The sequence below is a fragment of the Chenopodium album genome, chromosome 23 (genome assembly GCF_948465745.1).
Source record: "Chenopodium album chromosome 23, dcCheAlbu1.1, whole genome shotgun sequence".
Taxonomy (NCBI): domain Eukaryota; kingdom Viridiplantae; phylum Streptophyta; class Magnoliopsida; order Caryophyllales; family Amaranthaceae; genus Chenopodium; species Chenopodium album.
The window spans coordinates 387,742-410,807 of NC_137856.1; the positions used below are offsets into that span (position 1 = coordinate 387,742).

At 35.7% G+C, this 23,066-nt stretch overlaps 1 protein-coding gene across 1 annotated transcript in view; it reads right to left on the reverse strand.

Moving 5' to 3' along the window:
* Positions 1-4,810: 4,810 nt before the first annotated feature.
* The window catches only part of LOC145607692 (uncharacterized), a 29,408-nt gene continuing 11,152 nt past the window's right edge, over positions 4,811-23,066 (reverse strand). The window contains exons 16-31 of the mRNA XM_081663283.1: positions 22,220-22,397; positions 21,942-22,082; positions 21,586-21,847; positions 21,055-21,504; positions 20,304-20,767; positions 18,293-18,429; positions 18,028-18,209; positions 17,504-17,896; positions 17,280-17,405; positions 10,563-10,628; positions 8,660-10,473; positions 8,286-8,565; positions 7,452-7,685; positions 6,601-7,110; positions 6,090-6,222; positions 4,811-5,472 (exon numbers count right to left, since the gene is read on the reverse strand). Of these exons, the coding sequence (XP_081519409.1) occupies positions 5,216-5,472; positions 6,090-6,222; positions 6,601-7,110; positions 7,452-7,685; positions 8,286-8,565; positions 8,660-10,473; positions 10,563-10,628; positions 17,280-17,405; positions 17,504-17,896; positions 18,028-18,209; positions 18,293-18,429; positions 20,304-20,767; positions 21,055-21,504; positions 21,586-21,847; positions 21,942-22,082; positions 22,220-22,397 (5,627 nt within the window). The 3' untranslated portion in view covers positions 4,811-5,215. The remainder of the gene's footprint in view (positions 5,473-6,089; positions 6,223-6,600; positions 7,111-7,451; positions 7,686-8,285; positions 8,566-8,659; positions 10,474-10,562; positions 10,629-17,279; positions 17,406-17,503; positions 17,897-18,027; positions 18,210-18,292; positions 18,430-20,303; positions 20,768-21,054; positions 21,505-21,585; positions 21,848-21,941; positions 22,083-22,219; positions 22,398-23,066) is intronic.

Consider the following 23,066-nt stretch of genomic DNA (forward strand, 5'->3'; position numbering starts at 1 on the left):
GAAATCACGGCTGCAAAAAGGGTGGGGATGGAACAAGGACTGGTTGGTACCTTGGTGGGGTTGTGGGGTTTGTGGGAGTCTCGGCCTGGTGGTGCTGGTTGGCAGAGATGGTCGGGAAGGGTAGGGGGTGGTTCTGATAGTGTGGATGGGATCGGAGTGCTGCAGTGGTGGCAGGGATTGGTGGAGCACCATTGTTGTTTGGGGGAAGGAGAGAGAAAAAGAGGAAAAAAAAAATTAAGTCAATCATATACTTCCTCTGTTCTTTTTTACTTGACCTGTTTCTTTTATCGCCAATGCAAAACTTTAACGATCAATAACTTTAATTCTCCATAAGTAAAAAATTATAAAAGTTATATATTATGATAGTACTTATTGAGACGAATTCAAAAAGATCTCACATGAATTTTTTTCCTTACATATTATTCACAAAAGACGGTCAAAGGAGGGGTGGTGAAATAGTGTAAAACTAGTTTTGTCCCCGTGCAATGCACGGGTTTATAAGTTATGAAATAATAATAGTCAATTAAAATAGAGTTAATTGCAATTAAATAACTTATGTAACACTTTTTTTATTTTTAAATTTGAATTTAATAATGTCTATCTTTTAAATTTTTTTAATTAATTTTTTTTTTTAAAAAGAGCATTTTGGAGGGAATATTTTTTACAAAATTATGTCAAGTGTCCCCCTCTGGTGATTACTTTAGTATATAGTATAGATAGTCCTTCAACAATACTTTAGTTTTACCATTTAACATGTTTAAGTATTTAAGCTCATGTCAAAAAAAAAAAAAAAAAAAAAAAAGCCATGGCAAACGCACCATATTGATCATTACTACAATTTACAAAATTACCACTATTTTACCCATAACAAAAAGATACTCCTTAAAATTAAAATTAAAAGCAAGAAATTTCAAATTTTTTTTGTTAATTAATTAATTGATGGCTAAGATTTTTACCAATATGGATTTTAATAAGTTAATATATAATCGATTGTAGCCGACGACTACACTAGAAGTTTCAAACCGAGTATATAGGAGCTGTTAAAATGTTGTTCACAGTCACGTCTTCACCAGTACAGTCCTACCACAACAAGCATAATTTATTAGATAAAATGCACAAAATTGGTAGATCTAACCAACAAGAAAATATCATAAGTTTGAGCTTCAAATCAAACCTTTAATTTGGTACTCCTGCAAAGACACCATGTCCATACTAGCTATTATGAGTTTATGACAATCCCAGGCCAGGTTATGGGTTCTCTATTGAAGAAACTAAGGCTAGCATATTGTAGTTATACAAAGTTTATTAAATTTCGAAACAATATGAAATGGGCCTGGGCAACCCAAACAAGGAGGAGGAGAGTTAGGTCCACAAATAAGGTTTTGGAGCTTCCATACTAAAACCAATTGACAATAGTAGAACTTACTCCTCTACCTTATAAAGTGGAACCACCTCTCCTCTTTCTCCAATGTGGGACACTCACAAGTCATACACATTGGGTTTCCACACTCCCCCTCACTTGTGAGTATTCTTAGAATTATAGCACACCAGAAGGTACAATATAAATCCTCTTTGGGAATGAACATTCAATAGAGGCCCCTTAAACAGTGGCTTGACAAATCCCTAGTTATAAACTTATAAATGGCCCAACAAACCTGGGCTCTGATACCATATAGAATTAGGTAAAAATTAGCTTAGCTTTCATTCATCAACACTGCCGAATTGAAATATACTAGGTTAGATCCCGTGCCATGCACGGTGACCTTTAGTCATATATTTAGGGCCTGTTCATATTTACTTAATTTCAGTTTAGTTCAGTTTAGTTCAGCTCCAATCAGTTTAGTTCAGCTCCTAATTTCCCTATCTCATAAAATATTCATTTAAGTTTAGTTTAGTTAAGTTCAGTTCAGTTCAGCTTCAATCAGTTCAGTTCAGCTCCAATCAGTTCAGTTCAGTAAATGTGAGCAGACCCTTAATTATATCAGCTCGTCTTGTGTGCGGCCGGCCACACCGTGTGGCCACTTAAAGTAACCTCTATAACATTGATTAAGTAACCCTTATAATACCGATCGAGTAACCCCTATAACACTGACCGAGTAACTCTATAACAATGATGAAGTAACCCCTTTAAAATTGACCAAGTAACCCCCATTACACTAGCGAAGTAACCCCTATAGTGACTGGCCACACGGTGTGGCCGGCCGCATATAAGACTTTGTGTAATTATATAGTATGGATTGAGAAGTATTACTGTACTCCGTATAATCATAAATTGGTCGAGAAATAATAAAAGTATGAAATATGTTAATTTGGTATTTGCAATTTTAATTGTAGCTTCCAATACACAACTAAAACAAAAGTAGGCAAAAAGTCATGAGCAATATTTTTTCTTATTGTAAGAGTATTTTAAAATTTTGATTTTTGGTATATAATTGCCTAATTTGTTTTAGAAAGATTAGTGAATAAATCTTTTATTTTAAATATAATAATTAATAATAATAATAATAATAATAATAATAATAATATGACTTTTGTAAATGATTTGTTTCCTTAATTGAATTTTTATTTTTTAGAAAAAAAAAAAATAACTAAGGACACACCAGGAGATGACACGTGTCATTGCTGGTGTGTCTTTTAGTATATAGTATTGATTCAAAGCGGGTCAAGTAAAAAAGAATTGAGGAAGTAGCAACATAGGCATAGTTAACTTGTTAAACAAGTTGCATCCGATTTTTGCCTGTTTAAAATTGATACTCCCTCCGTGTTTTTTTAAGTGATACATATTGACCGGCACATAGTTTTAGGCAATTTAATTGACTTAAATAAAATAAGAGGTACGTGGGGTAGTGGAGTATTAAAAAATTGTTAAAAAATGATAGTGGGGTTAATAGTTTATTGAAAATTAATGAATGTGAGAGGAAAGATATAATAAAAAAGTAGTAGTGGGTTTGGGTGGGGACCATGAGAGGAGAGAGATATAATATTTTAATGTATTGTTTTACCAAAAAAGGAAATGTATCACTTAAAAAAACACGGTCGGAAATGGAAAATGTATCACTTAAAAAAACACGAAGGGAGTACCCTAAAAGGTTGTAATGTTCATGTATAATCCACAAGTCAAATGTTTATTATTTTTTGCAATTTTCCCTTTGTAAAAAGATGGGAAGTAAATTAATTTATAACTAGATTAGGCTCGTGCGATGCACGATTTTAACAATAATTTACGATTTAAAAATATTTTTTAGCTTATTTGTGTGTAATATGTATGTAGTAGAAATAATTTAAGAAAAATCTAATGAATTGATAAATTAATGAAGAATAAACACCCCAATTTATATAATCTGTATAAAATATACGGAGTAGGATAAAAAGATAATGTTTATAAGAAAATGAAATAGTCCGACCTTGCTTTAATTCTCCAATGGAAATTACATAATTAGTCAATTCATAGGATGAGCGATATACCAGATGTTTTGTTACATAACATACTTTCATCCCTTCCCACAAAAGATGCTGTTGCTACAAGTGTTATGTCTAGGCATTGGAGGCGGGTTTACACCTTTGACGACTCCCCATTATGGATGTTAATGCATGGGTATCTTTTCCTTTAACCCGAGAGCTTGATATTAATATTCGTGTCTGATAAGTTGCCCTCGGCCATCTTTGGTTGTCAAAGCTCAACACGAATCTTGATCTTCAACTTCCCCCATCTGTGTGTTTCCCAAACTTGAAAGAGTTGCATATCAATATGACTAGGTTGGCTGATGACTCCCTCACTATCACTAGGTTGGCTTCGAGCTGCCCGTCCCTTGAACACATGACTCTAGATGGCTCCTTGAATTCTTCCATTCCCATTAATATTTCCAATCCTTCCCTTCGTATATTGGACTTAGATATTTATTTTGATGGCGATCACTCAAGGTGCAAGCTTGTACTGGATGTTCCTAATTTAGAGAATTTAACGGACTATAATGCGTTGTGCTATTCCATTGCTCTAGTTGAAGCATGAATTCACCTTCACCTCGCGTACATGAATGAACAAATTATTGTTCATGGAATAAATTATTGTTGGAGCTGCTAAACTGTTCACCTTTTCTGGAAACACTTGAATATCCAAGGGTCTATTTTTTTTCTTCTAATGACGAATGCCCAAAATGCTGTAGTTACCACTCATCCATTCCAAATTCCTTTAAAATTGTTGTTAATGTTGTTTATCAATCTCATGTTCTCAGGGGATCTTGGCAGAAATTGACGAACAAGATGAAGGTTATTTGATGGTGACTAGAGAAGAAATCAAATCATGGAGTAAAACTCAAGTAATCCCTTCTTGTTTGAGGTTTCATCTCAAAAGAATCATAATAGAGGAATACTTGCAAACAGAATGGGAACTTGAAATGGTTAAATATTTTCTGAGAAACGCTTCAGTTTTGGAGGAATTGATGGTAGTTTGTAGTAAAACTTCCGAGCCGCTGGCAGATAAGATACAGCTTGGCTGCACATTGCAAAAGCTACCAAGAGGATCAATGACCTGTTCAATAAATGTCCAGTGATTCTGGGACTAGTATTACAATATCTATGTAATGGTTGGAAAATTAAGCATACAAAGTTGTTCAATTAAGCATAAATTTTCCTCCTCATGTGAAGATATCTCTTGTAAATAAAAAATGTTGAACTTGCAAAACTGTATTTCTTATATCTTATTTCCTTCCTATGTATAATAATCATAGCAAGATTGCAGAAACACTACTATAGTATAAAGATAATCTCCGATTTGTTTAGATGTTATTGCTGTGCAGAAACTAGTAATTAATGAAAAATCAAGAACAAGAGGCTCGTGCATTGAGAATACTAGAAAGAAGTTCATAGGTTCTTCAAAGCAGATAAATGCAAAAGAGCTTTATCAATTGAGTAATTCAAAATTTTTATCTCACAATTTCTAACAAAATTTGCCTTGAGACGGGACATTGCATCGCCATGATTCAAGGCATCGCAATCTATATATACAAGCAGTTACAATTCCTACCACCAAGTTCTCCAGTCCACCTAGTATATAACAGACCACAAAGCTAGTTGAGAAATTTCAGAGGACTAGGTCAAGACTCTTAGTCCATTCGAGTAATTTCCCTACTAACCAAGAGTGAACTGTCAAATTTGGGCATTTATAGTAAGAGATATGTACAATAAAAATTGATACCCAAACCAAGAAAATTTGCACCTAGCGCATCCATCTACCCATCTTGGTAACCATCATTTTTCTCTTCTTGTGGGCTTGATGTTTGGCAGAAACCCCCATTTTCCTCTTGGCATTTCTGACAGGATTAATAACAGCCAAGAGCTTCTCCTCCTGCTTCCTCTTGAACCTTTTTTCTCCAAGATCATGCCTCATCTGGTTGTAAACTTGTACAAAGTTCTGAGTACCAAGTTTTTCCTGTATCTTTTGACGAACTTTTTCTGCACGTTGCTTTACATCATCTGCATACAGATGAAAAAGACATTTTAAGTTTTCAACTAATAAATGCAAAAGCATAGAGAATATAAACCTACCCTGGCTGCGCTTCACATAATAAAAATTCAAAGGTAATGATTTCCCCATAAAGGGAGAGTGGTTCTATTATTAACTCTCTCTCTCTCTCTCTCTCTCTCTCTCTCTCTCTCTCTAAACCTACCCTGGCTGCGCTTCACATAATAAAAATTCAAAGGTAATGATTTCCCCAGAAAGGGAGAGTGGTTCTATTATTAACTCTCCTTCCCTAATCTCCCCCCCGCCCCCTCTCTTTTTCTCTCTCTCTCTCTCTCTCTCTCTCCCTCTCTCTAAATTTGTTTTCACTCCACTTTGCTGAAAGCTACTCATAGGTAATTGGCGAGATAAGCCACCTGCTTAAATAAGCCAAAGCTGTTTTACTTTAATTTTATTTTTTTCCTTCATACTGTCATAGTTACAAACTTAAAACCAAACAAGCCACCCTGCTCAAATCACCAAAAATGCACTTCAATGTCTTCAAAGCCAGCCTAATAGTTCAGTGCAACAATGTGGCAGACAATAGGAACAATACGAAATACTTGGAGGTTGAGAAAATTATAAATCTTACCTGAAACTACTTTTCCAGAAAACCCCTCGCAAAGTTTGTAAATTGGGAACAACAACAAATAGGCATACTGCAGGCAATCTTCTTGAGTGGTCTGCTCAGCCACCAGTCTAAGACTACCAAGAATCATCTTCGTCTGAAATTTATAAAGTAAAAAAGTCTTTAGCAACAAAGGAAGCAACAAAAACAACAACAAAGCCTTAGTCCTAAAATGATCTAGGGTCGGCTAACATGAATCATCATAGGTAACCATAATATGTAGGGAAAGAGACTTGACAAAATAATCCATTGAAAGAGCTTGAAAAAGGCGAGTAAAGTGAAAATGAGCATTCAAGTAAAACTAAAGAAGTTTTAAAGAAAACTAAGAATAGACTTCAAGAAAGTTTTATAAGAATGCTTAAAACGTGTTGATAAAATAAAGGTTTGAGAACAAAAATGCCATAATTATACAATGTGAACAAGCAAAGAACAACTGGTTCAGTATCTGTGCTTTACAACCTAAGAGCTCACTGACCTGAGTATCCTCAGTTTGAAGGGCAGTTTTTCCCATTGTGTTTAGTAAACCAGACACGAGCAAATAACTAAGATTATCATTTTTCTGATCAAAATTATCGTCATCAAATCCACAAGTGAGCACTTCGGTGATACTCCTTCCACTTTTTGTATCAAGCAACTGACAAGCTTTAAGAAAACATCCTTGATCGCGTGAACCGAGGGAGGACCAAAATATACAGGGATCCTGAAATTCTGTTTGACGCAACAGAGACTGTATACCACAGATTGCAAATGCAAGATTGCATTTAACAATTCTTCTTACACCTTTATCAGGGAGTTGAACCTTTAATCGACTGCATAGAGACGAAGCAATCAGGAACATCCTACTCGTGCTTGTAAGGCAAGTTGTTCCGATTTTTTCCCCTTTCTTTCCCATTTGTTCAAAGTACAATGCAACAAGACGGCTGGATATGTTACAAATCCATGGGTGTGGATGCACAAGAAGCTCAGAGACTGCCTGCCATATATCCTGGAAAAAAGAAAGTATTACCAACAAACACTTGAGAATATTTAGATTAATTGCTGCAAATTATTACCCTTGTTGAATTCTCTCTAAATAGCAACCTAGTTTAAACATTTCAGGTCAAAACTATATACCAGCATTATCCAACTCTGAGAAATTTAAGCACTAAGCAAGATCAATACTTAAAAAAAAAAAAAAAAAACCTTACCCAGGATACCTTGTCATAAACTCATAATATCATATGTTAAGTTATGCGTATCATTTATAAACATCTACATACATGTTTTCTAGTCTAAATTGGATTTCGAAAAGATAAAGGGACTATGAGCTGACAACAAGAAACTTACTTCAATATCCCCAACAAAGAATAATTCTGGAATCTGTGTAAGAATTTTCTCCAGCAAAATGAAAGAATAATATGCATCCTTCCAAAAGGGAATTGTTTCAGGATCTGACAGATTTAGCTGCCCACCATTCAACACATCAATAGCAGACTGCACGGTCATTTTCATAACAGGCAGTACATCATTTATGTGCTTCTGAAATCCTCTTTTCATCACTTCAACAACAAATCCAAGGGCCTGGACAGAATAAACACTGACAGTAAGAACATTTTGCGTATCAACTCTAAAACCATAAGCAAGTTACCAGACAATAAATTCCCAAAAAAAAGAAATTGCAGCTTAGTAGATTCAGCTTAATAACATCACCAGAATCAAGTAAGAGAAAACCAATAGACAACAAGAGGCACATATAAGCACAGGCAGCTTAGCCCTGAAAAGCATGCCTATAAAAGGCACAGAATTTATCACCTGCTTGACTACCAAGAACCAGCTATAGCTAGCCTGATTGAGACCATTATCTATAATATCTGGGAACAAATAGCCTGCAAAGGATATTAATCAACAGGCTCTGATCACAAACACCCACCCACCCAGTCACCCACCAACCATTTTAAATAAGTACGCAACTACAAATAAAGCCTCTTGAGAACAATCATGAAGTTTTAATTAAGAACAAAATCATCCAATTTCAAGTGCCGAACAACCCATTCATTCTCCACTGATCCTACCCACCACTACAGAGAGATTAGGGGGAAAAAAGTTGAATAGGGAACGAAATGTGCATCGAAAATGTTAGACGCATTACATTAACTATATTACCATCATATAAATCATTACCTGTGCTGATAGGCTCCGTAGCTGTTGTTGCTCCCCCAAATACCAAGTAAGACACATATTTAAAATGGACTTAAGTGATTCTGAGTTTATGCGCCCAAGAAGATGCTTTATAACAATGCCAATTGAGAAGCGAACTTGATTATCATGATCATTGGCCAAAGCCTGAACCAAAGTGACAAAAAAGATCGTTGACTGCTCACAAATTATGCTCTCCGGAAATCTCTTAATAATTGTCTTAAGCATATCCAACACAGCTGATCTCCCAGTGGCATGTTCATACCTTCAAACAAAATTTACATAAAACAATGTGCCTAAGAGAACACAATGATAATTTTACATTTTACATCTCAAGTAAGGATGATATGGTATCTTACCCTAGTTGAATCACAAGGAAATCAAGATGCTGCTGCCTTCGTTTCTGAGAGAGTTGATAGTTAAGCAAGAATTGTAACAATATCTGACTGCATTTTCTGCGGATAGCTTCCTCTTGACTGGTTACCATTAGTTTTGCAACTTGATTTATCAGATCATATATTTCATGGACAACAAGTTTGCGCCGCACAATTGCCTTTAAAAGTGTCAAGGCAACAAAAGAGGGGTTATTTTCAAGGTCAACAAAAAGGGGAAACGTGATCAATAAATGCAATTGATCAGCTGAAAGGGTAATTTTGGTGCTCTGTAGCAGGGCAATCAATAATTTTAAACAGGACTGCATTACAGGACTATTTACATTAGATGTACTTTGCGCAATGCCCAATAATGTCACTTTTATTATGTCCGCTTGAGATTCCAAGGAGGGAAGAGGCAGCCTTGTCAAAGGGAATACACACTTGAGGGCAACATCTACTATCTCTTCATACTTAGAACTCAGGCAAGATGTCAGGAGCTTTATAAAGGGATCCAACAGTGAGATCAGATGATCATTGCCCTTGTGAAGTTTAATATTTCTCAAACGATTGTGGAGAAGTCGAAGAGCAAAGACTGCAATAAGATATGAGCACTGTGGTTCGGTCCCAACATAACATTTCATAACAATTTTACTACTTGCCTCAACATGATTTTCTATTTTTAACCCCTCCACTAACTTAGTTTCTCTTCTACGTTTATCCTCAGAAAGCCAATCATCAATTAGGCCATATATGAAGATAAAGAGATCAATCTGCTCAACAGAGGAGTTTTTTTCAAATCCTTCAGCAATGTGAGTCAACATATTCTCCAATTTTAATTTTACTTTTGGTGTCAAATGCTTCTGCATATGCGCAGTTACTGGAGAGAGCAGCTTCAAACCATGGGATTTAAATGTCACATTTTGGGCCATCAACCTAAGTGTATCAAAAGACATTTGTTTTCTAGTCTCTTTCATTTTAAAAGCAAGCTTTTCCACCTCTTTTTGCTCAGCTACCTCACTAAAAATGTCATTATCTACTGCACGAAGCAGCTCATCCAAACAAAAGTCTAACATACCACCTACAGTATCTGGAAGGCCTTTTGACAAGATGAAGTTAATAGTATATCCCAAAACATGAAGCTCAAATCCTCGTTTCAAAGTCGCACTCAAAGCCTTGACTACTACTTTAAGATACTCAAATCCAAGTTCCTTCAAACATGCAACCAAAGCACATCTGGCTTCATCACGAATGCTTTGGAGACGATTTTTAAGGAAATTTGATATTCGATGAATAATACTGGAAAGATGAGTGTCCAAGGTGTCACCAGGAAGTTTCTTTAAAACTTTTAAGATGGCAACACTTATATTAACATTCACTTTCTGTGGATCAGAAACAAGCAGTTTTTGCAACTTAGGAAGCACAGTACCAGTAAGACAGGCCTGTGTCGCAGAAAACATATAGCTGGCACCTTTGGGTATAGTAGCTGAATTAGTTTTGTCTTCAGGATCATTCTCTGTTACATCATTTCTTGGAAGGTCAGGTGAGGAATAGGTCTCGGAAAAATGAAATTGGTCAAGGATAGAGCAAACAAGTCGTAACAGGACCTTTTCCCTATCGAGCTTTTTTTCCATATCCCTGAAACATCTCATTAGTAAAGCATAGTATGATTTCCATCCCAATTGGCCAGAAATAGAAGCGATGGCATCAAGACAAGCACTTCTAATATGCTCCCCCTTTCCTGCTTGCAAGTCATACAACATACTGAAAAAGAGGGGTATGAACACTTTCTTCAACATGAACTGGAGAACAGGAAAAATGCAAATGAATCAACAACTCAAAAGGGCCAAAACTGTATAAAAGACAAGGCAAACTGCAACATGTAGCTAACCTCTGAAAGCTGCCCAGTGGCAACAATATTTCTAAAGCGTGACAATGCTCTGGCTTTCCTATGTTTCTGCAAGAGGAAAAATAAGTCAGCACTGCAGCAGTACACACAAGCAATTTTCATACTTTTAATAAACATAATTTAGATATGGAACATATAATCTAGAATGAATTGCGTCACTGGACCCTTCTTTTATCCAATTGAAGAGAAATTGATTACTGAGGAAATCACAACACAACAGGACCAGGAATCTCAAATAACTAATGTAACAAAAAGTATTGAGCCAATCCAGCTGAAACATCAGACAAAGATAAATAAGGGAGAGTTCAGGCACTACTAAGGTGAAGCTACATAGACATATGAGTCGCACAAATCTAGAGACTAAAGAAATGACAGAAAAAAAAAACTGTCAGTATTATCTGATCATGAACTTCATTGATGATGAATCATTCAGATACAAACACAGATATCCTTCCCTTTTTTTCTCCAAAAACTACCGTCATCACTTGCATACAAATCAAAAAACTACTGGCAGTCCCAGTACAGCACCAAGCTACCGAACACAACCTCTCAACTCACTCCCTTCCCCACCCTACTTGAGCGGAATAACAATCAAGTCCAAACAGTCGCTTCAAATCACCAATGAAAAGGATACTCTTGACCCTATCTCAACAAACCTACGTCAGTATATCCTGGGGCAACCAAAATCTTTTGCAGATAGCCCAAATTAGTACCAAAGGAATGCCCAATCTAAAACACTTTATACTACGCAAATTCTAAGGGAAAATAAGTCTCCAACATGGGTAACATCCTTCAAAAGTTGCTATCTCATTACAAATCCTGTTGACTAATTCTAAAGAGACATTTTTTAAGAAAAAGAAATTTATGAAACAGATCTACAAAGCACACATAAATAATATAAATTGGGGCACTTAAAAAAAAAAAACAAAAACAAAAATCAAGGACTGTATTTTAATTCTTCCCATTCCCATCTTCAAGACTTCAACAATGACACTAAAAGATAGAATTTGGAGAAAAAAAAAATCAAATTTTAGGATTGGAGATTTCATGCGCGAATGGACCTCCCAGCAACAATTTGACTAGAGAATATATCTATTATTCACTCTTGCGAAAAAAAATTTGTTATAAGAGAGCTGCGCCAGTATGGAATAGGCCAAACAGAACTTAGAACCTACTTCCTCCGTTTTCTTTTACTTGCAACACACCTTTTAGGCACGCAGTTTTAGGAGATGATTAGTGAGGGTAGACGAGCGATTTTATCAATATAATTTTTACATGAAAATTAGAATAGGGTTAAGTATCATTTGAAAAAATTATAATTAATAATTTATCCGTTTACATTACATAAACCCAACCTAAAACATGTGCCACAAGGCTGTGTTGCAAGTAAATAGAAACGGAGGAAGTATATACTAGTCCTAGCCTTTTCCCTCTCTAAGTACACATTCTAATTAGTAATTACCATGCTAGACATGCATGACTAGGAGTTCAACATATGTTTCCTGACCAGTCTGTAATGGACTGAGTTCGGTCACCCAGTGATTTCAGATTTTAAACAGCAAATTAATAAAGGTGAAAGCTTTAAATTGATTAATAATAGTAAAAGGGTTACAAACGATAATTTAATAGCTTAAGGCTATCAATCTTCGAAAGTGAGTTTAGCTCACAACTCTCCAAAATGGCTTTAGGCCATAACTCTCTAAAGGGTTCATACCAAATTTCTGCCTGCCTTCATTCTACTCCTCTCTACCTATTTATACTAAGGACTATAAACCCTAATAAATTAACATATACTAGAATACCTAAACTACCCCTCCAGATTGATCTATTACAATACCGGCCCCCTAAACTTTCACCTTGTCCTCAAGGTGGATAATAGTCAGCATTCGATTTCCGGCCTTGGCAACTCTGACCACTGTTCCAGCTCTTGAATAGGCGAAAATTAAGAGCGGACTGCATTGAGGAATGTTGTTCCTTGTTGAGAGTTAGTACTCCCTCTAGGAGCCTAAACATAGCAGAAAAACGCAGCAGCTTGTCAAGGGAAGTAATTGGAATTCGGATGAAATCAGTGGTAAAACAAGAAGTGTGCAATCTGGGAAGAAATGAAGTATAGCTTGGTATGTAGGCTTGTACTCGGAGCAGGTCAACAATTGTTTGAATGGAAGAAGTTGGGAGTTGGAGGGTGGGATAATCTGGGTTAAAGAATATGGTAAGATTGGACTTAGAAATATAGTCATAAATCTTGGGCCCAAACTTTTGTGCCTGAACTAAGATTAGGAAATAAAAAAGGATTGGCTTTAAAGATGGGTTTAGTTTATAAAGGGTGTTGGATGTTAAAAATGGGTGTGGGGTAGAGATGTTAGGCTTGGGAGCATGGAATGGGGTAGTGGGCCTTGTTGTGGTGAGCCCAATTAAGGGTCTGGCTTTATAAAAGAAATTGCTGCTAAACTCATTAGGGTATAGGAAGAAGATTGTAAACACGTTGCCCTTGAGCTTATCTCTGACACTTGTATTTGTTTTGTCTCCCAATACACAAATGACTATAATACCCTTAATAACATAATTTGAACTCATCTTCCAAGCTGAGAAGATATCATGTGGTCCAAGTCCAACTACTCCTATAGGGTCAACACTTTTATCAGCCCCTGCCATGTAATCAGCTCCCACATTTACAAGTCTACCCTTACTAGTACCTTCCACTATTGGCTTCCTCTCCAAGCCAAAGTATGACTCACCCAAATTTCCCGACAACTTTCCTTCGTCAGATTTTTGAAACTTACCAAATACCCACCACCCTTGGGATTCTCCACCTTCTGTCCCGCCACCTGCAGGGGACCCCAGCCCACTTTCGAACAAGCTACCACCACCTGTAAAACCACCAGAAAAATCACCGTTCTTCACTGTAACTCTACTTTGCAAGTTCGGACCACCTGCAGCCCTTTGTTTACTCGCCCAACACAGACAACCCGAACCACCACCTGATCCACTAACACCGATTAATCCACCCGCCAAACCACCAGCACGTCCACCAGATTCGCCGGCGAAGCCACCTCGACCTCCACCAGTAAATCCCGCTCCATAATCTCCAAACCTTCCACCGGATTTAAAATTTCTTGGGACACCTACAACTCCGCAATCTAACTCGCCGTCAAGTATTTTGGAGCCATCTTGTTTTCCGGCCGTCACGGATCTGCTCTCTTCTCGGCCGATAAGATGAGTGGGGTCGTCCTCAACGTCTTCCTCACTCTTCTTCTCAACCTCTAACGTGATAGAGCAGTTCTCTACCAATGACTTCTTGGCTGCTGCAACCCCTTGAGTTGCGGTGTTCTCTGTGGAAACTACACTGATGGTAGGCTCCTCTAGAGATCCCGATATGCCTTCCTTGTTCCGCCGCGTACGCAAGCCTTTGAAGGGCATGAAGGCCTCTTCAACCCTCTTCCTGAAACCCTCCATTGCTTGGGCGATTGCTGCCTCCACCTCCCTTTTAATTGACTCTTCAAAGTCTGTCATTTTTCCTTTCTTTTTTTTTTTTTTTTTTTTTTTTTGAGAAAAATCGTAGCGGTGGTTTCCGGCACCGGACAGCCAGGAAAACCGCTCTGATACCAAGTGTAATGGACTGAGTTCGGTCACCCAGTGATTTCAGATTTTAAACAGCAAATTAATAAAGGTGAAAGCTTTAAATTGATTAATAATAGTAAAAGGGTTACAAACGATAATTTAATAGCTTAAGGCTATCAATCTTCGAAAGTGAGTTTAGCTCACAACTCTCCAAAATGGCTTTAGGCCATAACTCTCTAAAGGGTTCATACCAAATTTCTGCCTGCCTTCATTCTACTCCTCTCTACCTATTTATACTAAGGACTATAAACCCTAATAAATTAACATATACTAGAATACCTAAACTACCCCTCCAGATTGATCTATTACACAGTCATCATTTGATCCAAAGCTGGCTGGAAAATAACTTGTCACCGGACATGTGTCCAACTGTCCGATTCGTCAATTTCAAGAAAAATTGGACACGGGGACTCTATCCTATATTTGGACACAGGTGCAGGGACACGACACTTTCATTTTTGCAAAAAATAAAAAAAAAATTAAAAAAAAAATTACAAAATATTTTAATATTTCATTAATTTTCATTGTCTAATACCTAGGAAATTAGAATATAATATTATTTTAAAATAATTTAAAATGGAGTAATGGAAACTGAAAACTAAAAATAAGTTTTACAAATAGTTAAAGTGTAAAAAAGAATGGCCTCAGCTAGGATTAACAAAAAAGAGTCACGTGATTCCATTAATTTGTACAAGTGTCTTATCAAAGAAAAATATAGAAAATGATGGGGGTCAACACTTCAATTTTTTTTTAAAAAAATTGATGAACAACATTTATTTATCAAGAACCACCGGATTGTTGCCGGCTATCCCACTAATCCCACCCATGGCCATCTTCACTTACCCCAGCCTTTCACCTTCCCCTCTTTCACTCTATCGAGCAGGCGGCAAGTCGGCAACAATGGAGTTTCAGTCTCTCTCTGAAATGCCCGAATGCACACTGCCGAATCTGACGAGAATTTGATGTCCATGTCGTGTCGACACAGACACTCTGGGATTTCAGCCGAGTGCGGTGAACATAGACCTCAACAAAGTGATGATGGTTCTGATTTTCACTAACTCCAGTAGAATATAAAAATTCCGCCACTATTTCCTAATCGCAATGTTGGTAATTTCATGTTTTCCAATGCACATTTAATACCATTAATATCTTTAAAAAAATAGTAAAATTATGATAGTAAGATATTTTGAAAGCATATTTCGAAACAAATCTAAGAAGATCACATACAAATTGGATAGTGGGAGTTAAGAATAGACCACCTTTTATACTTTATAAGTTGGATATGGGAAAGCAGGGAATAGATGTTATAGATACACTTTCCATTAAGTAAAATTCTGAGAAAGGCCAAAGAGACTTGGATAGAAAAAACCAATCAGAGTTAGCTCAAGTGGTAAACAGCTTTATGTCACTTAAGGGAGGTCTCGGGTTCGAGCCTCACCGTATAAAAAAACTCTTATTGAGAGACTCACCCACCATAAACCAAGTGTACGACCCGGGTCAAATCCGCATGTAGTCGGAGCTACGCTCCAGTGAACCGGGTGAGCATCCTAACGACTTGGATGGAAGGAGTTAAGAAGAAACCTGAGTAACCTGACACTAAAGGTTCAACTCGAGACCTGGTTTTGACCCAATTATATTCAGAAATTTAATCATTACCCGAAATTACCTAAAGATAGACTCAGATCAAAAGAGGTCCAACACATGGGCTGACTTGAAATGACCTAACTCATAAATGACATGAATATTGATGGCTACAAACTAATGTGAATACACATCCCCAATTGACCAAAATATATATTACTCCAGCCATCCCACATTAATTTGAACAATTATCACTTAACAAATTTTGAGGTGATAAGTACTGAATGGGTTATCTACTGTTATATAATAAAGAAGTAGATGTGATGGGAGTTAGTCAAGTATTTACATGTATTTTAATAAAAACATAGGTGTGAACAGAAGTCAAGTCCAAAAGAATGGTAATAAATAGATAACTGATAAGTCCATACCTAAAAGGAAATCATTCGCTCTCATGGTTCATTTATTCCGTCAAAGTAGAACATGGCATGTTCAAATTAATTTGATACTTGTTTAATTAATGCTTTAACGTATAAATCTTACCATATGAAAGCGCAATTCTTACCAATTTATCTTATTGGAAATAAATCAAAATAATAAGCTAGCTATAACTCAAAAGTTAAACCACCTTTGTTGATTTACATGTCGGGCAAAATAGAGTCATGTGGGATTTAGTTAGATTCGTCTCGTACTATACCTTCACATAATCAAATTTTGAGATTATTAAGTTTCATAATTATATATTTAAAGTTTGAAATCATGCATTGGCAATCGTGAAAGTCAAAAAGTTGCGAGTAAAAGAGAATGGAGGAAGCATAAATTTATGGTTCAAAAGTTATGTACTCCAAAATAAAAGTTCACATAATAATAACTAAACAAAAGAGAATTTGAACTTAATATTGAAGCCATAACTTAACTTTGTTGCATCATAATCTAAGTTGTCAACCTATGTCTAAGCAGTAAGCACTGAAAGGAGCTTATGTTTTTTTGAAAGGAAAAGGGAGCTTCTTAATTGGATAAGAAACAAATCGATTTATCACAAATTATAATTATTTTTCATGTCATCTTAAGAAAAATGGCATTCTTCACAGATAGTCATCTGATGTAACTTAATCTTGAAAACAAAAAACTAAACTTAGAGCAGACCACAATAAACTTGATCCAAACGCAAAAAGACCACGTCAAGTCATCAACTGGATCGCAGCCATCTAAATGAAATGTTCCCAGCTAGAAATGTAATGATGAAAGTGGGTTTTCAAGAGCATGGCAAAATATAGAAGAAAATGAAGGAAAAAGTATGTGTATGAGCACGGAAAATTGATTCTTGATTCATGCAGCCTACCTCAACTTTTAGGGAATAAAAGAATAAGACTTAGGTTTTGTTGTCGAAATTATAATAAGATGTATTTAAATTCGGGTGAACCCTCATTTTGCAGAAATTTAACCAAAAAAATACCCTGGTGAACAAAAAAAGAACCCTTAAGACTCGATAGTAATTGATACCTGTAAATGAACGATGTTGTTAAAGAAGTCTACTTCAGCATCTTCACTGCAAAGGACCTTTAAACTTCCAAGATTTGGAATTCCTGAAAGCTTCAGGACCATCTCATGTAACAAATCAATCCATTCCTAGAATCATACCCAACAATCAATGTGACCTTGAGGATCCAGTATATGAATAAATCACTATAATACCAGTAATGAATAGAGTTTCAAAAGATGCCTACCTTTTGCATAGTTGTTATTTTAGTCATTGCATCTCCCATGTGCTTCAAAAGGAATTTATTTACAATATGCTGAATATGATTATCAGTCCAATAAGGGTCATCAATTGCCATTGTTTGTGCAGGAACATCCTGGTTCTTTACTTCTTCCCCAGTTATTAGAGCAGAGAATTCAACAAATGAGAGGAGTGACTTATACGCACATTGTCTTAAAATTAACTCATCAGATTTGATGTCATAAATACAGTGGGATAATATCACTATAGCTTGATCCTCACTAACACCGAAGAAGTAATCTGCTGTAATTCTGTCATAAGCGTTGATGATAATATCAAAGTCAAGGTCATCCAATTCCATAGCAGAAGTGGTGGCATTTAATTCACAAACGAGATTAACCTGCAAATACAAGAGAAATTATCAAGGAAAAGACATGACCCACCCTAATTAAAAAAAAAAAAATAAGTTAAAAAATTTAAAAAATCCTAGCAACCATAAAAAAGGAAATTCTAAGAACCTAAGACAATTACCATAGAGCGAATGGATGAATCATTCTCAGCAAGAGCACCCAAAAGATTACAGATTGACGACCGAACACCCCTTTCAGCAGATATAAGAATGGGAGATACAGCCTTCAAGATTTTAGTGTTAGCTTCACTTCGTAATACTGAAACTATATCCCCGAGGATCTGCAAAGCTTCCATACACAAATCTAACAAAGAAAATAAAACAAATTACTTCAGAAAAAAGAACTAAACAAAATGAACTCTTAATGAAAAGGGAATAGGACCCTACCAGAATTTTTTATGCCATCTGACGCAAGCAAAAGCAAGATATCCACAAACTTTCTTGCTCCTGATTGATCGTTTATGAACTTTGATAGCAATTTCAGAACTCTCAGCAAAGTTTCCCCAGGATGTTTGAGCAACTTCCTGCAAAAAAGACGGATGAAACCCACAAAACGATACAGGCAAAAAAAAAAATCACTGCCCAGAATGTAAATTTGGCATTCACTGCCCACTTATGGGATTAAGGCTTTGATTGATTGATTGATTGACTGCCCAAAAGTAAAATTGGCAGAAGCTATAGGGGGGGAAAAAAAAAACAAGATCCACTGAAGAAATGATGAAATAGAGACTGAAAAATGATTCAAAGCAAATGATGAGGGAATGAGTAGTGAAGGCACGAGCGTCAACCGGAGAAATAAAGATTACTAGAATAGTGCCAAATTAAAAGCGTTAGATAATCCATTGAGGCCCTATTCTCTTCACCATAAAAAAATACTACCTCCGTTAACTTTTGATTGCAACTTTGGGGTATTATTTGTGAGATATAAAATATTCCAAAGTTGCAACTAAAAGTTAACGGAGGTAGTAACAAATATAAAAAGTAAATCCGGTAAAAACAAATAAACGGAGGAAGTAATTGTTATTCTTTATATACATAGAGTGAGAGATAGATATTTGCCAAAATAATCATCATCATTTGCAGCAAAATTACACGAGACTGGATTTTCACTTTAAAACGACTAGATAGATAATATTAGATAATATCCAAATAAACTAGGATATTATCAAATATTAAATATGTCCTATGTTTGAGACTTGGAGTTTCACAACGATCCTCTGCCTCATGGGAAATATTAAAATGAAAGTAGATATAACGAGAGTCAATGTAGTATTAATGTATCACTTTAACGAAAAATTAACAATATCTCTCAATTTTCCGCTACTTAACTGTAGATATGTGGTGTAAGAGAACTATGAAAGAGATGAGTGGGTGTAAAAATAAGTAAGAGAGGGTGTAAAAGGTAGGTGGCTGTAAAACAAAGTAAGAGAGAAGGTAAAAGGGTGTGTGGGTGTAAGATAAAGTAAGAGAGTGAAAATGTGTACATATGTGTGGTTGGAGGGTTTGATAGGAAAGATAATATGACAATAATTGAATTGAAAAAAAATGAGTAGAACAAACGAAACAATTATAGATGCCAAGCAACTAGAACAATAAAACTTTTTATAGTTAAGATAATAGAAACTTGGTAACATCAAACCAATGACAATCAGTAAAAACAAATTTTAATCAGTAATAAAACTAATAATCAAATTGAATAAGTAAATATCTGATATATATGAAATAAAAAAAAAAAAAAAAAATCAGTAAAATAATTGTCAACAAAATAACCTTGTAGCTAATGTAAGATGAATAACCGTAAAGGTGGCTTCAAAATGGGCTAAAACAGCGAAAGCCTTTCACAATTATATTAAAGGGAGATTAAAAGAAAATGAGATGCTTTCCAGTTATGGTTTTTGCAATTACTTTACAAGGACACCTCATCCTCTTTTTGTACATGGTTCTATGCACTTCTTTAATAAATTAATAGATAAGAAAATTCCATCAATTACAAAAATACCTAAATTTGGAGTCAGATCATTTAGTAGGCAAAGTTTTACCTACTAGATTTCACAGCTTTAAAAAAACATGCCTTCCAATACAGAAAGTATTTACAGTCCCACTTCCTCACCCTCTCACTTTATGACACATAGAGGGTTGTCAATATTCCTAACCTAAATGACCTTGTAGCTAACCAAGAAGAATATAAATGAAGAAGGCTAAAGAATAGAAAGAAGAAACGTCTTCACCCATCAATTATATTTTAATGCTTGAAGAACCATCAAGAAACATTATGCTGAATTGCTGAGTAAATCTTGATAGAAAACAGGCGAACAGAAATAAAAAAGACAGATAATTAATCTTCACTTCAATTAGAGATCTATCTAGAAACATAACGAGCACATAAAAAATAATATACCTTTTTTTCTCAGTGAATGAATGAATTAGATGATGCAGGCTGTCAATAAGACCATCAAGGTTTGAACAAAAAACGTCATCAATAACATATCCATCAATCCCAAGCTCATCTTTAACAGTTAGAAGGTTCTCAGTGAACTTGAGAACGCTATAAATTATGGCTTCAGAAGCTGTTGGAACAGATAAGATTGAAAAGATATCTGGAATTAGGTTCTTTTCTCTGCATAAAAGAGAAACAAGTCTCGGACTCTGGCTCATTGCAAGAAAGCAAAAGAACAAAGAGCTTGGCTTTTCGCTACTTGAACCCTCCTGCTTGAATCCATGTACTAAAGGCTTCACTGCCCTGAAGAATATATCCCAAAATGTAGAGCCAAAATCATGGTCCTCGTAATTATTAAGAATGGAAGAAATGATCTTCAGGCATAATGATCTCATATCTTTAAATTGCTTGACCGCCGAGCTGGTCTGTACATATATTCACAAATATGATCAGTGATTACAGCAAATTTTCTGCTTATCCAAAGTATATATGTAAGTGTAATACTACAGATTAAAGCCATTTTCAATAATAATCACTGGTGACATACATATTTTGTAGCAAAAAGACAAGTTACACTATTATACGTGCCTACTGAACCTAACTAAGCCCAGATCTACTTTTCCAGCCTCACCAAAGACACGCATATGTAAATATGTAACATTTATCACAAACAAATTAAAGCAGTAAATTATGTAGTGAATTGTACCCATACATGGCTCATAGCTTCCTTTCTACTTTCTTGCAAGTTAATATCGGATGAACCATCAAGTTGAGCAGGTTGCTTAGGACTTTTATTCAGAATACTTGAAGCACAGCTGTCGAGAATACGGACAACACAGCCCAAGAGAAGATCGAGAAATGGGATGACACGTGAAGCATCAAAAATACTAAAAATTTCTTCAACCACGTGCAAAAACCCAAATCTCTTTTTTAAGGGAATGGCCAATATTCTCTCCACAGAGAATAAATTCAATAAAGTTGGCAATTCAAATCCATCCAAATTGCATTTCTCTGAAACCCAAGCACAACTTTCTATTCCTTCATTATTAAGATCAGTAATTTGCAAAGACTTCAACAATAGTTGAAAGAATAGTGGAAGCTCAGCAACAGTGAATTCAGCAATGAATCCCAGCACAGCCTTTCGATTGCTCACACTTGCATGCTGTATGATAAGGAAACAAAAATTTGTTAAGTTAGCAATTCAATTGGACAAAAAAAGCAATCAACCACTAAACCATCTCACCTTTCTTGAGGCAAGTGTCTTAAGGCTTCTAACTTTTGGCATCAGCAATCGAATAACTAATGGGACAAGTTGGGCTCTGTTCTCTTCTTCAACCAAATTAGAGTCTTCAGATAAACTCCAAGTAGCAATTTCTTCTCTCAAACATTTTGAACTGACAAGATTCTTCAGATGCTTCTCATAAGGGAGCAAGAACCTTTCCTTCCAATTTAAGAGACAATCTAAAACCCTTATTTGTATCTCAACATCATTATTATCAAGCAACCTGGAAACCTCACTCCCGTCATATTCCAATCACAAAGATACAGAGGGAAAACAGACATATATATATATATATAGAGATACAAATATTTACAAACCTATTCACCAAGACTTCTTTCAATAGTTGACTGCAGTAAAATGACCTGGGATTCTTCATCAACTTAAATAGGTTAAGCCACTCCATGAGTACAACTTTCCAATCCTTACCAGCACAAGCAAGTGAATCAAACGATTCCAACCTACAAATGAGGCACATATATAACAGACAATCAGTACAATTCTCCAAGCCACGCCATGAAATGACTTGCCCAGATTTAATTATTTCATTTTTAAAAAAAAAAATTAAATAAAAAAAAAAAAAAAAATCAGCACTCACCGCGGGCTTTCATCACTGTAGCCCAGAAATTTCAAAAATAATGGAACTATTTGGCGAGAATGTGACTCAGTAACGGTTGGAATCCTTTGTAAGGCTTGGAGTAGCAAAGGAGTTATAGACAAGCCAGATCTATCAGATGATGTTGTGCTACAAAAGGAACGGAAATGTTCCACCAACTCTAACAAGGGCAACAGAGAAAGCAGTTAGAAAGCCATTAATACAATACCTTGTCAGCCAGCAGACTTGTAAAAATTCACTGTATAGCCTACCAGTTCTCTTGGGGGATAAGAATTTCAGTTCAAAATTTTAACTGAAGATGTTTATAGTATTTAAACAAAGCACTAGAAGTAGAACTGACAACCAGGTTGGTTAGGAAGGGTTGGGGTTGAAAATGTTCAGGTTCAGGTCATTTGTCAGCTTGGTACATTTCAGGTTTTGGTCAGAAAATGTTTGTTCTTGACCCACACATTTCGAGTTCAGGTAGACCAACTGATTAAGGGATTTCAGAAATGCTATGTAGTTTTATATAAGAGTTCAATATATATAACCATATATCGATAAATATATATATATACAAAAAATAAGTGCAATATAATATATAAGGATGAACTTATCTAATTATATGACATATTCAAGCATATAAAGATGTATGCAGCCAACCAAAACAATGTTTTACCCAACAAATGTAACATTAACTACTATAAAGGCAATAATTTACTGGTCAATCAGAAAATAAATGGGAAGGTCGGGTTTGACACTATTTTTTGAATTAGTCAAGCTTAGGTAAAAAAAAAAAAAAAAAAAAAAAAAAAAAAAGGGGGTTTCAGATCATTAAATCTTGTTCATG